This window comes from Oncorhynchus nerka, linkage group LG9a (genome assembly GCF_034236695.1).
Source record: "Oncorhynchus nerka isolate Pitt River linkage group LG9a, Oner_Uvic_2.0, whole genome shotgun sequence".
In the NCBI taxonomy this organism is placed as follows: domain Eukaryota; kingdom Metazoa; phylum Chordata; class Actinopteri; order Salmoniformes; family Salmonidae; genus Oncorhynchus; species Oncorhynchus nerka.
Window position 1 is genome coordinate 15,224,279 of NC_088404.1, and position 19,532 is coordinate 15,243,810.

At 45.3% G+C, this 19,532-nt stretch overlaps 1 protein-coding gene across 1 annotated transcript; it reads right to left on the minus strand.

Annotated features, from left to right (window-relative positions):
• Positions 1–516: 516 nt before the first annotated feature.
• On the minus strand, positions 517–18,909 carry LOC115115581 (sodium- and chloride-dependent glycine transporter 2-like). Its single transcript, XM_029644064.2, has 15 exons — positions 18,883–18,909; positions 12,983–13,423; positions 12,376–12,520; positions 11,789–11,920; positions 11,493–11,666; positions 10,895–11,045; positions 10,617–10,749; positions 10,165–10,403; positions 9,885–10,009; positions 9,678–9,790; positions 8,899–9,030; positions 8,509–8,608; positions 8,197–8,297; positions 3,916–4,083; positions 517–669 (listed from the first exon to the last, which is right to left on the minus strand). Exons 1-15 carry the CDS (start codon positions 18,907–18,909, stop codon positions 517–519), a joined length of 2,334 nt encoding a protein of 777 aa, XP_029499924.2.
• Positions 18,910–19,532: the final 623 nt, after the last annotated feature.

Consider the following 19,532-nt stretch of genomic DNA (forward strand, 5'->3'; position numbering starts at 1 on the left):
TGGGATGTGCTTATTAGTTCGTTGAGCAGCTGACATGGCATGTTTACCTATAACTATGCTACAGCACACGCAAACAGATAGGGGTGACACTGTATCTTTCATCAACATGTTTCCTATTGCAGATTTCTTGACAATGACATGCATCACAACAAACCTCATTCTTCTTTCAAATCTATTTAGTAACAGTGTTGAGTGCTGGGAGGACATGTCTGTAACCATTCTCCTAACCAGTGGGCTCAGAATAGTTCAATATAAATTAAATAAACAGCATTGTGGAAGACTGGAGATTAAGCACAGTAGGCACCAAATCAGCCCTGTTCACTGTCAAATCGATCATAGGCCTACTGCTGTATTAAAGGGACGGTCTTTGTCAGAAGACAACATGCATAATCTTGGACTTTGACATTCAATTTCCCTTTGTGTAATCTATAGAAAAGTGTGCAAACGTTGAATAGAGCGAACAACAGATGACTACTGCAGAGTTGGTGAACTTTGTCACTTGTCCAGGAACAGACATTAGCACTGGATCTGGCCCAGGCCTTTAGGAGGGAGTTTGAGCCCCAGGGAGTTGGTTCCGAGCGGGTCGATCATGTTCTTGTAGCGTTCTCCTCTGTGCTTCATCAGGAAGGGACCCCAGTCTGGCTGAGGGGCGCACACTAGCTTCAGACGCTGAAACACAGTAAAATTCATCACCATAACATGTCATAATACCAGGGCACACATCAGGACAACATTAGAACACTGTTGTATAAAACCATTGTCCCTTGAGCCAGATGTCCTGGAACAAGTGTAGTAACATAGCATTAGAAGAATATTCCAATTATTTTCACTCTTTTGAAGGATGATCTTACCAAGCATCTCAATTTCACTATCAACCTACCTTAGGCATTATTATGCTACATTAACCATTATTAGGATACATTATTGGACCACTACATAACATGGAAGATGAGAGAGACAGTAAATGTCTTTAGCAGGGGGAGGGGGGAGCTATATTAAATGTCTTTAGCAGGGAGGGTGGCTACTGTAAATGTCTTTAGCGGGGGGGGCTGCATTAAATGTCTTTAGCTGGGAGGGGCTACAGTAAATGTCTTTAGTGTGGGGAGCGGGCTACAGCAAATGTCTTTAGTGGGGGGAGGGGGAGCTACAGTAAATGTCTTTAGTGGGGGAGGGGAGTTACAGTAAATGTCTTTAGTGGGGGAGGGGGAGCTACAGTAAATGTCTTTAGTGTGGGGAGCGGGCTACAGCAAATGTCTTTAGTGGGGGAGGGGAGCTACAGTAAATGTCTTTAGTGTGGGGAGCGGGCTACAGCAAATGTCTTTAGTGGGGGAGGGGGAGCTACAGTAAATGTCTTTAGTGGGGGAGGGGAGCTACAGTAAATGTCTTTAGTAGGGAGGGTGGCTACAGCAAATGTCTTTAGTGGGGGAGGGGGAGCTACAGTAAATGTCTTTAGTGGGGGAGGGGGAGTTACAGTAAATGTATTTAGTGGGGGAGGGGGAGCTACAGTAAATGTCTTTAGTAGGGAGGGTGGCTACAGGGAATGTCTTTAGTGGGGGAGGGGGAGCTACAGTAAATGTCTTTAGTGGGGGGGGGGAGCTACAGTAAATTTCTTTAGTGTGGGGAGCGGGCTACAGCAAATGTCTTTAGTGGGGGAGGGGGGAGCTACAGTAAATGTCTTTAGTGGGGGAGGGGGAGCTACAGTAAATGTCTTTAGTAGGGAGGGTGGCTACAGCAAATGTCTTTAGTGGGGGAGGGGGAGCTACAGTAAATGTCTTTAGTGGGGGAGGGGGAGTTACAGTAAATGTATTTAGTGGGGAGGGGAGCTACAGTAAATGTCTTTAGTAGGGAGGGTGGCTACAGGAAATGTCTTTAGTGGGGGAGGGGGAGCTACAGTAAATGTCTTTAGTGGGGGAGGGGGAGTTACAGTAAATGTATTTAGTGGGGGAGGGGGAGCTACAGTAAATGTCTTTAGTAGGGAGGGTGGCTACAGGAAATGTCTTTAGTGGGGGAAGGGGGAGCTACAGTAAATGTCTGTAGTGGGGGAGGGGGGAGTTACAGTAAATGTCTTTAGTAGGGTAAAGTTACAGTAAATGTCTTTAGCAGAGAGGGTGGCTATAGTAAATGTCTCTAGAAGAGAGAGGGGGAGCTACATGAAATGTATTTAGCAGGGGAGGGTGGAGCTACAGTAAATGTCTTTAGCAGGGAGGGTGGCTACAGGAAATGTCTTTAGTGGCGGGAGGGGAGCTACAGTAAATGTATTTTGTGGGGAGGGTGGAGCTACAGTAAATGTCCTTAGCAGGGGAGGGTGGAGCTACAGTAAATGTCTTTAGTGGCGAGAGGGAAGCTACAGCAAATGTCTTTAGCAGAGAGGGTGGCTATAGTAAATGTCTTTAGAAGAGAGAGGGGGAGCTACATTAAATGTATTTAGCAGGGGAGGGTGGAGCTACAGTAAATGTCTTTAGCAGGGAGGGTGGCTACAGGAAATGTCTTTAGTGGCAGGAGGGGAGCTACAGTAAATGTATTTTGTGGGGAGGGTGGAGCTACAGTAAATGTCCTTAGCAGGGGAGGGGGAGCTACAGTAAATGTCTTTAGTAGGGAGGGTGGCTACAGCAAATGTATTTAGTGGGGGAGGGGGAGCTACAGTAAATGTCTTTAGTGGGGGAGGGGGAGTTACAGTAAATGTATTTAGTGGGGAGGGGAGCTACAGTAAATGTCTTTAGTAGGGAGGGTGGCTACAGGAAATGTCTTTAGTGGGGGAGGGGGAGCTACAGTAAATGTCTTTAGTGGGGGAGGGGGAGCTACAGTAAATGTCTTTAGTGTGGGGAGCGGGCTACAGCAAATGTCTTTAGTGGGGGAGGGGGAGCTACAGTAAATGTCTTTAGTGGGGGAGGGGGAGCTACAGTAAATGTCTTTAGTAGGGAGGGTGGCTACAGCAAATGTCTTTAGTGGGGGAGGGGGAGCTACAGTAAATGTCTTTAGTGGGGGAGGGGGAGTTACAATAAATGTATTTAGTGGGGGAGGGGGAGCTACAGTAAATGTCTTTAGTAGGGAGGGTGGCTACAGGAAATGTCTTTAGTGGGGGAGGGGGAGCTACAGTAAATGTCTTTAGTGGGGGAGGGGAGTTACAGTAAATGTATTTAGTGGGGGAGGGGGAGCTACAGTAAATGTCTTTAGTAGGGAGGGTGGCTACAGGAAATGTCTTTAGTGGGGGAGGGGAGCTACAGTAAATGTCTGTAGTGGGGGAGGGGGGAGTTACAGTAAATGTCTTTAGTAGGGTAAAGCTACAGTAAATGTCTTTAGCAGAGAGGGTGGCTATAGTAAATGTCTTTAGAAGAGAGAGGGGGAGCTACATTAAATGTATTTAGCAGGGGAGGGTGGAGCTACAGTAAATGTCTTTAGCAGGGAGAATGGCTACAGGAAATGTCTTTAGTGGCGGGAGGGGAGCTACAGTAAATGTATTTTGTGGGGAGGGTGGAGCTACAGTAAATGTCTTTAGTGGCGAGAGGGAAGCTACAGCAAATGTCTTTAGCAGGGGAGGGGAGCTACAGTAAATGGCTTTAGTGAGGGGATCTACAGTAAATGTCTTTAGCAGAGAGGGCGGCTACAGTAAATGTCTTTAGCAGGGGAGGGGGAGCTACAGTAAATGTCTTTAGCAGGGGAGGGGAGCTACATTAAATGTCTTTATCAGGGGAGGGGGAGCTACAGTAAATGTATTTCGCAGGGGAGGGGAGCTACATTAAATGTCTTTATCAGGGGAGGGGAGCTACAGTAAATGTATTTAGCAGGGGGGGGGAGCTACATTAAATGTCTTTATCAGGGGGAGGGGGAGCTACAGTAAATGTCTTTAGCAGGGGGAGGGGGGAGCTACATAAAATGTCTTTAGCAGGGGGATAGCTACAGTAAATCATTTCATACCTGGATGAAGGTGCCGGGGGCCAGGTGCATCTTGATGCCAAACATGATGGGGATCCAGATAACAGAACACACCACCATGAGCCAGCCCATCACCATGGACCAGGTGGGGTAGGTGTAGGTCTCATAGGTCATCACCTTCCAGTGGTACAGACTCAGACCCAGGATAAACTGTAGTACAGGCAGAAGACAGGGACAACCAAGACATTAAAGGCTTCTGAGCATTAGGTGAACTATAGAAATATAATTATTAGAAGGGATAAAGCCCCTGCATTTGGCTAGAATAGGGTGCACGTTATTGGTCCTGGGGCCCACCCTGGGTGCACGTTTTGGTTTTTACCCTAGCACATTTCACAGATGATTCAATAATCAAAGCTTGATGATTAGTTGGTTATTTCAATCAGCTGTGTAGTGCGAGGGCAAAAACCAAAATGTGCACCCAGGGTGGGACCCAGTACCGAGTTTGGGAAACCCTGGACTAGAACACTCATGGAAACACTCAATATGACTGACATGGTAAAGTGATGCACAATGCCCATGTAATTCGATTTTTATGCAGTTAACACCGTTTCTTATGCTGAAAGCAACATTACATTTACATTTAAGTCATTTAGCAGACGCTCTTATCCAGAGCGACTTACAAATTGGTGCATTCACCTTATGACATCCAGTGGAACAGCCACTTTACAATAGTGCATCTAAATCTTTTAAGGGGGGTGAGAAGGATTACTTTATCCTATCCTAGGTATTCCTTAAAGAGGTGGGGTTTCAGGTGTCTCCGGAAGGTGGTGATTGACTCCGCTGTCCTGGCGTCGTGAGGGAGTTTGTTCCACCATTGGGGGGCCAGAGCAGCGAACAGTTTTGACTGGGCTGAGCGGGAACTGTACTTCCTCAGTGGTAGGGAGGCGAGCAGGCCAGAGGTGGATGAACGCAGTGCCCTTGTTTGGGTGTAGGGCCTGATCAGAGCCTGGAGGTACTGAGGTGCCGTTCCCCTCACAGCTCCGTAGGCAAGCACCATGGTCTTGTAGCGGATGCGAGCTTCAACTGGAAGCCAGTGGAGAGAGCGGAGGAGAGGGGTGACGTGAGAGAACTTGGGAAGGTTGAACACCAGACGGGCTGCGGCGTTCTGGATGAGTTGTAGGGGTTTAATGGCACAGGCAGGGAGCCCAGCCAACAGCGAGTTGCAGTAATCCAGACGGGAGATGACAAGTGCCTGGATTAGGACCTGCGCCGCTTCCTGTGTGAGGCAGGGTCGTACTCTGCGGATGTTGTAGAGCATGAACCTACAGGAATGGGCCACCGCCTTGATGTTATTTGAGAACGACAGGGTGTTGTCCAGGATCACGCCAAGGTTCTTAGCGCTCTGGGAGGAGGACACAATGGAGTTGTCAACCGTGATGGCGAGATCATGGAACGGGCAGTCCTTCCCCGGGAGGAAGAGCAGCTCCGTCTTGCCGAGGTTCAGCTTGAGGTGGTGCTCCGTCATCCACACTGATATGTCTGCCAGACATGCAGACATGCGATTCGCCACCTGGTCATCAGAAGGGGGAAAGGAGAAGATTAATTGTGTGTCGTCTGCATAGCAATGATAGGAAAGACCATGTGAGGTTATGACAGAGCCAAGTGACTTGGTGTATAGTGAGAATAGGAGAGGGCCTAGAACAGAGCCCTGGGGGACACCAGTGGTGAGAGCACGTGGTGAGGAGACAGATTCTCGCCACGCCACCTGGTAGGAGCGACCTGTCAGGTAGGACGCAATCCAAGCGTGGGCCGCGCCGGAGATGCCCAACTCGGAGAGGGTGGAGAGGAGGATCTGATGGTTCACAGTATCGAAGGCAGCCGATAGGTCTAGAAGGATGAGAGCAGAGGAGAGAGAGTTAGCTTTAGCAGTGCGGAGCGCCTCCGTGATACAGAGAAGAGCAGTCTCAGTTGAATGACTAGTCTTGAACCCTGACTGATTTGGATCAAGAAGGTCATTCTGAGAGAGATAGCGGGAGAGCTGGCCAAGGACGGCACGTTCAAGAGTTTTGGAGAGAAAAGAAAGAAGGGATACTGGTCTGTAGTTGTTGACATCGGAGGGATCGAGTGTAGGTTTTTTCAGAAGGGGTGCAACTCTCGCTCTCTTGAAGACAGAAGGGACGTAGCCAGCGGTCAGGGATGAGTTGATGAGCGAGGTGAGGTAAGGGAGAAGGTCTCCGGAAATGGTCTGGAGAAGAGAGGAGGGGATAGGGTCAAGCGGGCAGGTTGTTGGGCGGCCGGCCGTCACAAGACGCGAGATTTCATCTGGAGAGAGAGGGAGAAAGAGGTCAGAGCACAGGGTAGGGCAGTGTGAGCAGAACCAGCGGTGTCGTTTGACTTAGCAAACGAGGATCGGATGTCGTCGACCTTCTTTTCAAAATGGTTGACGAAGTCATCTGCAGAGAGGGAGGAGGATTCAGGAGGGAGGAGAAGGTGGCAAAGAGCTTCCTAGGGTTAGAGGCAGATGCTTGGAATTTAGAGTGGTAGAAAGTGGCTTTAGCAGCAGAGACGGAAGAGGAAAATGTAGAGAGGAGGGAGTGAAAGGATGCCAGGTCCGCAGGGAGGCGAGTTTTCCTCCATTTCCGCCGGCTGCCCGGAGCCCTGTTCTGTGAGCTCGCAATGAGTCGTCGAGCCACGGAGCGGGAGGGAGGACCGAGCCGGCCTGGAGGATAGGGGACATAGAGAGTCAAAGGATGCAGAAAGGGAGGAGAGGAGGGTTGAGGAGGCAGAATCAGGAGATAGGTTGGAGAAGGTTTGAGCAGAGGGAAGAGATGATAGGATGGAAGAGGAGAGAGTAGCGGGGAGAGAGAGCGAAGGTTGGGACGGCGCGATACCATCCGAGTAGGGGCAGTGTGGGAAGTGTTGGATGAGAGCGAGAGGGAAAAGGATACAAGGTAGTGGTCGGAGACTTGGAGGGGAGTTGCAATGAGGTTAGTGGAAGAACAGCATCTAGTAAAGATGAGGTCGAGCGTATTGCCTGCCTTGTGAGTAGGGGGGAAGGTGAGAGGGTGAGGTCAAAAGAGGAGAGGAGTGGAAAGAAGGAGGCAGAGAGGAATGAGTCAAAGGTAGACGTGGGGAGGTTAAAGTCGCCCAGAACTGTGAGAGGTGAGCCGTCCTCAGGAAAGGAGCTTATCAAGGCATCAAGCTCATTGATGAACTCTCCGAGGGAACCTGGAGGGCGATAAATGATAAGGATGTTAAGCTTGAAAGGGCTGGTAACTGTGACAGCATGGAATTCAAAGGAGGCGATAGACAGATGGGTAAGGGGAGAAAGAGAGAATGACCACTTGGGAGAGATGAGGATCCCGGTGCCACCACCCCTCTGACCAGAAGCTCTCGGGGTGTGCGAGAACACGTGGGCGGACGAAGAGAGAGCAGTAGGAGTAGCAGTGTTATCTGTGGTGATCCATGTTTCCGTCAGTGCCAAGAAGTCGAGGGACTGGAGGGAGGCATAGGCTGAGATTAACTCTGCCTTGTTGGCCGCAGATCGGCAGTTCCAGAGGCTACCGGAGACCTGGAACTCCACGTGGGTCGTGCGCGCTGGGACCACCAGATTAGGGTGGCCGCGGCCACGCGGTGTGTAGCGTTTGTATGGTCTGTGCAGAGAGGAGAGAACAGGGATAGACAGACACATAGTTGACAGGCTACAGAAGAGGCTACGCTAATGCAAAGGAGATTGGAATGACAAGTGGACTACACGTCTCGAATGTTCAGAAAGTTAAGCTTACGTAGCAAGAATCTTATTGACTAAAATGATTAAAATGATACAGTACTGCTGAAGTAGGCTAGCTGGCAGTGGCTGCGTTGTTGACTTTGTAGGCTAGCTGGCAGTGGCTGCGTTGTTGACACTACACTAATCAAGTCGTTCCGTTGAGTGTAATCGTTTCTACAGTGCTGCTATTCTGGGGCTAGCTGGCTAGCTAGCAGTGTTGATTACGTTACGTTGCGTTAAAAGAACGACAATAGCTGGCTAGCTAACCTAGAAAATCGCTCTAGGCTACACAATTATCTTTGATACAAAGACGGCTATTGTAGCTAGCTATGTAGCTAGCTACGATCAAACAAATCAAACCGTTGTACTGTAATGAAATGAAATGAAAATGTGATACTACCTGTGGAGCGAAGCGGAATGCGACCGGGTTGTTGAGTGCGGAAGTGTGGACAACATGTGCGGAAGTGCGGACAACATGTTCTATATAAAATCACACAGAGCAACATGAGAATACAGAATATATTTAATCTTGGCCTGGGGATGGTAGCACCTACTGTGAGAATGGTGGGGGTCACAAAGGCCCAGCAGACCCTCCAGAACATGTTTGGCTGGAACCCGATCATCATTTCAATGTCTTCACAGAACCTCTTCAGACCTAGAACACAACAACCAGATAGTGTGAGTCCTTTCACACACAGTACCAAGGTTGATAATGTTACTCAACCACAGTTAGTAAAGTATATCTTGAAAACATTTACAGGAAGGCTTATGCCATATAAGGTCTTTGTCGAATAAGGTATCTTTCGAATACAGTCTGAAAAAAAACTGTACAAACACTGGACCAGTCAAGACTATACATGACTCACCATAAATGTATGATACTCCCACAAGTTCAAAGATGGCGATGATGATCAGAGAGTATGAGGCTGCATATGTGTCCACCAGCTGAAGCATATACATTCCATTCTGCCAGTATGGGATACAAGACCCATCAGAGCACTGAAAACATAGCAGTCCTCAACACAGCCTCACTGACTCTCAATGTCATTCTATTAGTTTGACTGTGTATCCTTAGTGTTTGAGACGTGCCACTCAGACACCTAAACTGTATAATACATTTGCGATATTGACAAAATGACTAGGGCCGGGATCTAGTTGTTGCAGAGCAGCGCACGACACAGCGCCTTCTCAAGGTATACGTCATTTATGGTAAACGCTACAGATGAGTGAATGCTGAGGATCAGATTAGGCCTTACCTCTGTGATCATGGGGTACCCCAGGATGTAGAAAGAGGTACAGCACCCCAGGGTGAAGAGGGCCTTGTACTTCCTCAGATATCTGGGGAACTCATCTGACACAGACGTCACTATGGTCTCAATGGTGGCAAACTGAGACAGGGACAGTAGATACTTAGTTAATACAATAGATTCCGTCGAGCAACAGAAAGCAAAATGACATAATCTTGGTACTACACATACTTACAATGAACCACTAAGACCCTGTGGAGGTCTAATCAACCACTAAGACTTTGTGGAGGTCTTATCAACCACTAAGACTTTGTGGAGGTCTTATCAACCACTAAGACCTTGTGGAGGTCTTATCAACCACTAAGACCTTGTGGAGGTCTTATCAACCACAAGGACCTTGTGGAGGTTTTATCAACCACTAAGACCTTGCGGAGGTCTTATCAACCACGAAGACCTTGCGGAGGTCTTATCAACCACTAAGACCTTGTGGAGGTCTTATCAACCACGAAGGCCCTGTGGAGGTCTTATCAACCATGAAGACCTTGCAGAGGTCTTATCAACCATGAAGACCTTGCGGAGGTCTTATCAACCTAATGAACCATTAGGGCGACGCACAATTGACCCAGCATCGTCCGGATTAGGGGAGGGTTTGGTAGGACGTCATTTTAAAATAAAAATGTGTTCTGACTTGCCTAGTTAAATAAAGATACAATTTAAATAAAAGACCACCAAGTAATTAAATACAAACACTTACATCCACAGAAAACAGAAAGCAGAACAATAGTTACCATGGTATCCAGTCCCAGGGTGAGTAGCATGAGGAAGAAGATGATGGCCCAGAAAGGAGAGAGAGGAAGTCTGGTGAGGGCCTCTGGATACACTACGAAGGCTATGCCAGGACCTGCAGAATCACAACAAGACAACAGAACTGTCTAGTTACAGTAATGTTACCTCAAAAAGTTATTTTAATAGACTAGAATAACGGTTTTCTTTACCCCCATCAGCCACCTGTTCGATGGGCACTTTCAGCTCATGAGCCATAAACCCGATGACAGAGAAGATGACAAACCCTGCAAAGATGCTGGTGGCACTGTTGGTGCAGGCCACAATGATGGTGTCCCTAAAAGATCAAAGACAGTCTGAAATTGCATCTACAGTATAGTTTGCATGTAGGGCATGTTTCCTGGACCCTTAAGACTAGTTCTGGAGTAAGAAACATACCCAATAGAGAATCTGTGTCCGGGAAACCGTCCCATAAGGTTTAACCCTGCTCACCTGTAGCAGTTGTTATGGAACTTGTTGTAGGAGGACAGCGTGATGAGTCCACCCCAGGCTGCTGACAAGGAGAAGAAGATCTGGGTTGCAGCATCCTTCCACACCTTGGCATCGTAGAGTTTCTCCCACTTGGGAGTGATGAAGTAGAGGATGCCATCCCCAGCTCCAGGCAGAGTAACTCCTCTGACCAGCAGAATCACCAGCACCACGTAGGGGAACGTAGCTGTGAAATACACCACCTATAGAATAGAACAGAATCCAACAGAATCCAATCCAATAAAATAGAATAGAAAAACTTTAATAATCCTATAATCCTATTGTCAATCAGTGCAGCAACATAGGCACAAAGACAACAATCCAAAAACAGACACCAATGACCACAACATATATCTCTTAAGAAAAGCATCAAAAGAATAATATAAGTATGTTGGCTGGAAAGTGACAATGATTACCTTCCCAGATGATTTGATTCCTTTAGCCAGTGAGGCGTAGACAATAACCCATGCCAAGAGAAGACAGAGGGCCAGAGGCCAGCGGATTTCCCCTGGGTATTCTATTCCTCTGGAGATGTTCAGTACATTATATCTGCATGGAGAGAGGGAGTGGGAGACATCAGGCTACAACGCAATGCCTTCAAATCAATAATATATTATTTTCACTGACACACACACACAGCAGACATATTTTTTAAAATTGTATTACATAGCCTAACATAATAAACAATACGTACTTAAAATACTCTTCACTTGGGCTGACATAGGTTTTGTTGATCTCAGATGTGATGTTAGTGAGTTTGCTCAGATTCCCAATGACATCAGCAGACAAACATAGTGTAGTATTCCTTATAGAGGTGGCGTTCGCATCCCGCAGAATGCATGAATCTGACAGGACAACAAAAGCGAAGAAAGTGGGTGGTAGCATGTCATAAGGTGAAAGCACCAATTTGTAAGTCGCTCTGGATAAGAGCGTCTGCTAAATGATTTAAATGTAAATGTAAATGTGTGAGTAGTTAAAGTTCTGTGGTGGCTAAAATTGAGGTGGTGTGAATAAATCCACGATGCAGTGCAAGAAGAACAGATGGACACTAGAGGGCGTCACAGTAGCCTGCCCCCCAGCAAGAATTGTGTCAAGTAAGCATTTGCACGGTATCTTACATTAATGCTTTGCCATAGTATTCGATTGAGGACTATTTATATGACTTTACAATCCAAAGGATTTTATATCCCTGAATAAATGAAATGCACAGTATTTTCTCACAATAAACATTTCTAACAACAATGAATCCTTGCATTCCAAATTGGAAGGTGTTCTGTCTTCTGAATACTTACCAAGAAGAAGCATGTCTTTGTCCTTGCAGTGTTGAGTGTTCCATTTATTCTTGCAGTTCGCCCAGGGGAGTGAGCCCTTCAACGAAGCGAACAGGTAGTACAATGTCCAGCACATTATTATGTTATAGTATATGGCTATCAAGACTGATATTATCAACATGGCAATCCCGCAACCTAAAATAACGAATGAGACGAAATGTAGAAATTACTCTTTTGCACCTGAAATGTATAGGTTATAATAAAAAATAGACTATGCTTACGTACTGTTCAACTATGATCGCTGTTGGTTGGCTTACCTTGAAGAGCAGGGATTGCTTTCCATACCGACACGGGTCCTTGGCTTGCAAACTGCCCCAAGGACACCTCCAATAAGAATATGGGGATTCCAGCAAGACCCAACATGATTAGATAAGGAATCAAGAAAGCACCTTCAGGAAGGAAGTGGAAACGGAGTTGAATGTCAGGCAGCTCAATCCGATTACACTTTTGCATGAAACAGGCTGAATGGTGAAATTATTGGACAAGAAATATGTAATTTCACAGCATATAAATGTAAATTGTAGTTGAATCACAATTATTATTCGTTTTATTGAATAATATAAACTGCATTAGTATCAATATTAAACGAATCACATAATTATTATTGTAATTATTAAGATTATTATTATTTTATGTAAATTGTTCATTTATTATTATTTAATTTATTAAAATAGGCTATTGAAATAATAGTCAAATGCTAAAACGAATAAAGTCTCCAAAATAAATAAACAGATAGGGATTTCATTATTTTATATATTCTGTTTTCTTTGCTGAGAAAAGCAGATGCAGTTGATGAAGGGTGCAAACGAATCAAATTGTTTTGCAACATATATGTGTCCTTTACCTCCTCCATTTTGGAAGGCTAGGTATGGGAATCTCCAGACGTTTCCCAAACCAACAGCATATCCAACCATTGAGAGAATGAAGTCCATTTTATTGGACCAGTTTCCCCTCGCTTTATTCTCATCCCCTCCTTCGTCATCATCATCCTGAAGGAAACAATTAACGTTTAACGGTTATTTAAAAACAAATATATATGATTGATGTCGAAAAGTCTTTCATTATCACCGATCAATTTGATCTGTTCCTGCACATTTCACCATTTTTGTAATTATAAATGTAGGACTATTCATTCTAATGATTCTGTTTCGATTAGGCTACAATCATGATGCGTTCCATCACTTCCACACAAAGGGCGCTATTTGGTTTGATATGTCCCCAGAGAATAGAACAATGGAGAGGGCCTGCAGCGCTACAAACTACTCCGCAACACCCTGCTCTGCAGTAAGTAATGCATTGGGACGGAACACCAGCAAAATGCTCTCAGGAAAGTGAAATTCGTTTAGGCAGCACACCAGTTTACACTTGACAGATGAAATCAGCCACTGGCTATGTTCTGGGCATGCTTTTTACTCGCGTCATGCCTGAGTAATAAAATAACGGACTCTTACCCCATCCCCGGTCACTGTGCCAGGTAGAACCGAAATGTTTTCATCTGTCCCCAGTATCACAGTGGTGGGACTAATCTCCGTCCCCGTGCCATTTTGCTCTACTGGGATCGTTGTAACACTTTCATTGGGACAGGAATCTGTGCCATGACTGTGTGTCGTAAAATGATCCACAGAGGCACATTCGGTTCCATCAACGTCGGTATTATGCGTTGCAGGTGCGTCGGTTTTATACATTCCATTTCTTGTGTTAGGCCTATCCACCGGTTGAGAAAAAGTTTGTTCCTCGGTTTTTGAAGGATGCTGCCAGTTTGAAGAGGGTAGATCTGGGACATTATCTTGATTGTTTATTGCTACTCCTACCGCTCCAGTATCTGATTGTGGTAACGACTCCTGAGTGGAAGGATCAGATACCTGCCGGTTGTTCATCTCTTCAGAACAATCCTACAAAAGGTGAAATTAAAATTCGTTAGAATATAAGCATATACATACAACTGTACAAAGTAAATGGTCAAATAGACTGGAAAATCAAGTGGCTTAATTGGTGGCAATTCACATATTGGATAACATATATACAGTTAGGCCTAGAATGTGTTGTTTTAGTTCAATACTATTATTGCATATTTGTGGCAATTCCTTGGTGGGGCATTGGTCGACGCTGGATTGGTTATTTATTCATTATTGCAGAGATTCTTTAATTTTACGGCTCATTTGCTCTCGGTCATTCCGTGCAGCAGCAGCAGCGGCCCCTCTCTCTGATTGAATAGGCAATAGACAAGCTGTTGAGCCCCTCTCCCCCAGTCCCAACCCAGCAAGCATTCTCCACGGCAGTAAAACGTAAACACACCAAACAGATCAAATGATTACCTGCGTAGAACCAAAAATCGTTATTGTTTTAAAATTGAGATACATAAAACTACTTTGCCAAAGTAAAAACACACAAACACAGGCACATATGTTATAAACATGACTAAGCTACTGACAATAGAAGAGAATCTTGAAAAAATTCAAAAATATATGCTCGAATAAGATTAGCCAATAAAATTACTGAACAGAAGTTACAATTAAACTGAACAGAAGAAGTCGAGTAAGGAATGTTTCGCTGCCTGGAGTAGAGGGAATGAGCTGTAAATAGTGAAATGCATTTCAGCACCATGGACGGCGACAGTGGTTCGACTACTGTACAGTCTACAGTAGTCCACTCAGTGTTGACTGAATAAGTGCCACTTGTGATTTTTCATCAATTTTAGTCTAAAATAACTGTACGTAGCCACAATCATTGTTTAGGCTAGGAATTGAGGATCAATGAACGCATCTCACCATATTTGTAGTAAATTCCAGGACAGCCGGAAGCTGAGAAGAGAAATCAGGACTGCAGCGAGATTGAAAGAAACTGCAAATGCAAAGCTCTGTCGGTGGGAGTTTATTTAGCCTACGTCAGAGTATTGCAAGGTGCCCTTCGAGGAACGTTTTACTGCTAATATGTATTCAATGCATCTTCAGTTGGAGATTCACAATTCTTACAGGAACAACTATTCATGCCTAATGCAGTTTGCACGCTTTGTCACTCGTCGTTCGCTGCCAGCTCTGGTGTTTGGCTGGACAAATTAATGGACAAAGTATACACGAGGGAATACACAAAACAATAAAAACCGACATTAATCTCGTCACATAAAGAGAAATGCGACTTAACTATGGACTTCACAGGTTCGTTTCAGGGCAATGTCCTGAATAATTGAAATACAATTATAATTATTTTATAGCTTCCATGTTATGATTAGTAAACCTACAACGTCAGAGTGCATCCAGATCTGACAATTTTCTGTTTTCTTCATCACCTATGCCTGGTAGCGATACAGCAGCACATTTTAGCCATTCAGCAGGAATGAACGCCTCAGCAGCGCGAGGCGAGCTAAACATCTGTGCTTGGCAGGGATAAGCTCTTCCACATTTAACTGGCCAGTGCCCAATACCAGTTTAATTACTTTCTCAACCAAGATTAATTGTAATTGATTTATTTCTACACCTCTTTTCGTCTCCCCTTACACCATACTTTGTTTCTCAGACCAAGACCATTCTGAGAAGAAATACATGGTTGTAAAAAATAATGATCACATTTTCATTGAGTGGATTGGAAATATTTTCTATTGGATATCGTGCTCATCATATTTGCTAAAAACAAACAGGAAAACATGTTCAGTGAAAAATAATTACTATTTATTGCATTTAATTAATCAATATAGGCCTATTTAAAACAAATCTGACTTAAGGAAAGATAAACAAATTATGGCTGAAATGAATAATCAACACCATAATAACCTCATACTCATTACTAATAATTTATTATTTCAGTAAATATATTTGAATGTGTATCTGGAGGTGAGAGTTTCTGTGTGTTATTTCCTAACAGCTTCTGTTGATCTATGTGTCGAGTGTGCTTGTAGGGCCAATGATGCAGAACTAATAGCTTTTAGTCCTGAAACAGCTCCCTGCTCCCAACAGCAGAGAAAAACCCAAAGCTCTGGGTCCAGTTCGTTGTGTGTGTGTGTGTGTGTGTGTGTGTGTGTGTGTGTGTGTGTGTGTGTGTGTGTGTGTGTGTGTGTGTGTGTGTGTGTGTGTGTGTGTGTGTGTGTGTGTGTGTGTGTGTGTGTGTGTGTGTGTGTGTGTGTGCGTGCGTGCGTGCGTGCGTGTGTGTGTCAGGGGATAGTCCTTTAATGAACACTGGCATCCCACTAAAGGACTCCTCAAGATGCCATCTCCGAAACAAACTGTTTGCAGCCAAGAGGCAGAAGAGCTCCCGAGTGGTGCAGCGGTCTAAGGCACTACATCTCAGTGCTAGAGGCGTAATTACAGACCCTGGTTAGATGCCAGGCTGTATCACAACTGGTCGTGTTTGGGAGTCCCAATTGGCCCAGCGCCGTCTGGGTTTAGCCAGAGTAGGCTGTCATTGTAAATAAGAATTTGTTTCTTAACTGACTTGCCTGGTAAAATAAAGAAGAGGGGGAGGGAGAGAGACAGAACACTGTTATCTCTCCCTAGGCAGGGTGAAATAGATACTTATCAGGATCAACCTCAAAAGGTACAGAGAGTAATTAATCATTTTTCATTTAGTGGTATCATGTGGGAACAGCGTGTGTCTGGGGCACGTCAGTAGCATGTCTTAGGAATAGCCAGATAATGGGGTTGTATGGGGTTCAGTGAAGCGTGAGCTCCTCACACTCACCAGAATAAGGCACAGGGATGGTTGGCTTACTAAACTACTCTAGAATGGCGGCGCATGCATAAGGTCCTAACCCTAACCCTAGCTTCATGTTCACAACCCGGCTCAACCCTAACCCTAGCTTCATGTTCACAACCCGGCTCAACCCTAACCCTAGCTTCATGTTCACAACCCGGCTCAACCCTAACCCTAGCTTCATGTTCACAACCCGGCTCAACCCTAACCCTAGCTTCAATCACAACCCGGCTCAACCCTAACCCTAGCTTCAATTACAACCAGGCTCAACCCTAACCCTAGCTTCAATCACAACCAGGCTCAACCCTAACCCTAGCTTCAATCACAACCCGGCTCAACCCTAACCCTAGCTTCAATTACAACCAGGCTCAACCCTAACCCTAGCTTCAATCACAACCAGGCTCAACCCTAACCCTAGCTTCAATCACAACCCGGCTCAACCCTAACCCTAGCTTCAATCACAACCAGGCTCAACCCTAACCCTAGCTTCAATCACAACCAGGCTCAACCCTAACCCTAGCTTCAATCACAACCAGGCTCAACCCTAACCCTAGCTTCAATCACAACCCGGCTCAACCCTAACCCTAGTTTCAATCACAACCAGGCTCAACCCTAGCTTTATGTTCATACCCCGGCTCAACCATAACCCTAGCTTTATGTCCATACCCCGGCTCAACCATAACCCTAGCTTTATGTTCATACAACGGCTCAACCATAACCCTAGCTTTATGTCCATACCCCGGCTCAACCATAACCCTAGCTTTATGTTCATACCCGGCTCAACCATAACCCTAGCTTTATGTTCATACCCCGGCTCAACCATAACCCTAGCTTTATGTTCATAACCATAACCCTAGCTTTATGTCCATACTCAACCATAACCCTAGCTTTATGTCCATACCCCGGCTCAACCATAACCCTAGCTTTATGTTCATTTAACCCTGTCCATATAACCCTAGCTCAACCATAACCCTAGCTTTATGTTCATACCCGGCTCAACCATAACCCTAGCTTTATGTTCATACCCGGCTCAACCATAACCCTAGCTTTATGTTCATACCCCGGCTCAACCATAACCCTAGCTTTATGTTCATACCCCGGCTCAACCATAACCCTAGCTTTATGTTCATACCCGGCTCAACCATAACCATAACCCTAGCTTTATGTTCATACCCGGCTCAACCATAACCCTAGCTTTATGTCCATACCCCGGCTCAACCATAACCCTAGCTTTATGTTCATACCCGGCTCAACCATAACCCTAGCTTTATGTTCATACCCCGGCTCAACCATAACCCTAGCTTTATGTTCATACCCGGCTCAACCATAACCCTAGCTTTATGTTCATACCCGGCTCAACCATAACCCTAGCTTTATGTTCATACCCGGCTCAACCATAACCCTAGCTTTATGTTCATACCCCGGCTCAACCATAACCCTAGCTTTATGTTCATACCCGCTTTATGTCAACCATAACCCTAGCTTTATGTCAACCATAACCCTAGCTTTATGTCCATACCCGGCTCAACCCTAACCCTAGCTTTATGTTCATACCAACCATAACCCTAGCTTTATGTTCATACCCCGGCTCAACCATAACCCTAGCTTTATGTTCATACCCCGGCTCAACCATAACCCTAGCTTTATGTTCATACCCGGCTCAACCATAACCCTAGCTTTATGTTCATACCCCGGCTCAACCATAACCCTAGCTTTATGTTCATACAACGGCTCAACCATAACCCTAGCTTTATGTCCATACCCCGGCTCAACCCTAACCCTAGCTTTATGTCCACACCCCGGCTCAACCCTAATGTCCGCACCCTTTGTTTTTCATAAACATTGATGTTTTTCAAGGCAATTAAATACAAAATATTTGACAAATAGGAACGTGAATATTCCAGATCCCTTCATCTCTGAGCCATTTTCAAATGTTTGTCCCCCCATGATGTGGCTCAGTTGCTGTATTAGGCAGGACATCAAGTCCCCCATCACTTCCACTCATTTATCAACAGACTAAAAGGCCCATCTCAGCCTGTCTTCTATGCATGTCTCTCTATGTCTAGGCACCTGTAATGAATTTTCTCCCCTGACAGTCCTGATTAGGTGAACCAGCTTGTTTAATGTCTGTGGACTGGGTGCTGACTGCCTATCAGTGCCCTTTAATACACATTCTGCCACACACTCAAACCCTGCAGATGCTAACCAGAAGAAGAAGTGAACACAAATACACACAGGCCAATGGATATTATGGGGATTGTCAGTTATTAATGTGTGGTATCAACAAAGAACACATAGCAATTCAGTCATCTGTAAGAAGTGAACCCAACTACAGAACCAATGGATATTACAGGATGTGTCAATTCGCTTTTAATGTGTGGTATCAACAAAAAACAACATTATTTTCCTCTTTCAGTGATTAACACCTACTGGTCAGTATTCAGTAGAGGTGATACAACAAATAACTCTCTCATACACCTAGAGACATTTAAGACTGAAGGGAGGTTCATGATGTGAGAGGACACTGTCATGATTTCCACAGCAGTCAGGCATACGTTCGTAATGGACAGGAGGTGGCTGGTGTGGTGTTTCTAGTCTATATAACTCAGCAGGGCACCTCCACAACATCATGGAGTTCTCCTCAGAATGCTATTGACCCCTGTGTGACCACATGTTCTGCTTCAGTGGGCGCCATATTAATCCTGATAGCATTCCATCACTGCCAGTAGCAGATGTTAGGTTTTGTCAACCTTATAGGACAAGCTCTAGACAACACGCTTTATTACTGAGAGCTCAGATTGTGGTGTCCAATTCACAAAACTAATATATGTCTATGGTCAAACCCCCCCTCACTCAGAAACACATTTAGTTGCTTATTTGTTTACCAACAACCCCGCAATCTTCTCCAAATCTCTCCTTTCCCTTCACCAATGGCTGACCACTGTGGAATCTCCTGTATCCACTCAGCCACAGTGAATACACCCATAAACATACATGTTTATATACATCATTGGAATACACCCTGGAGGTCTATCTGCCCTTGGGCCAGGCAATGGTTTCCTTTATTACCCCCATCAGAGCAATATGGCCTCTGTGCATTGACTGCACGGCCCAGCAGAGTACAGCCCTCATCTGTAATTTAAAATGTAATTTCACAGTCCGCTGCTGCCTCACTTCACCTGTAGCAGAGACATCTGTAGGGAGAATTACATCTGACATCATCTCCCACCATGTAGTCTCCTCGCTACAATGCTGCAGCCACAGCTCAGCTCAAGGACCATTTCCTTCTGTTTTGTTACGGTTCTTTTTACTCGATGG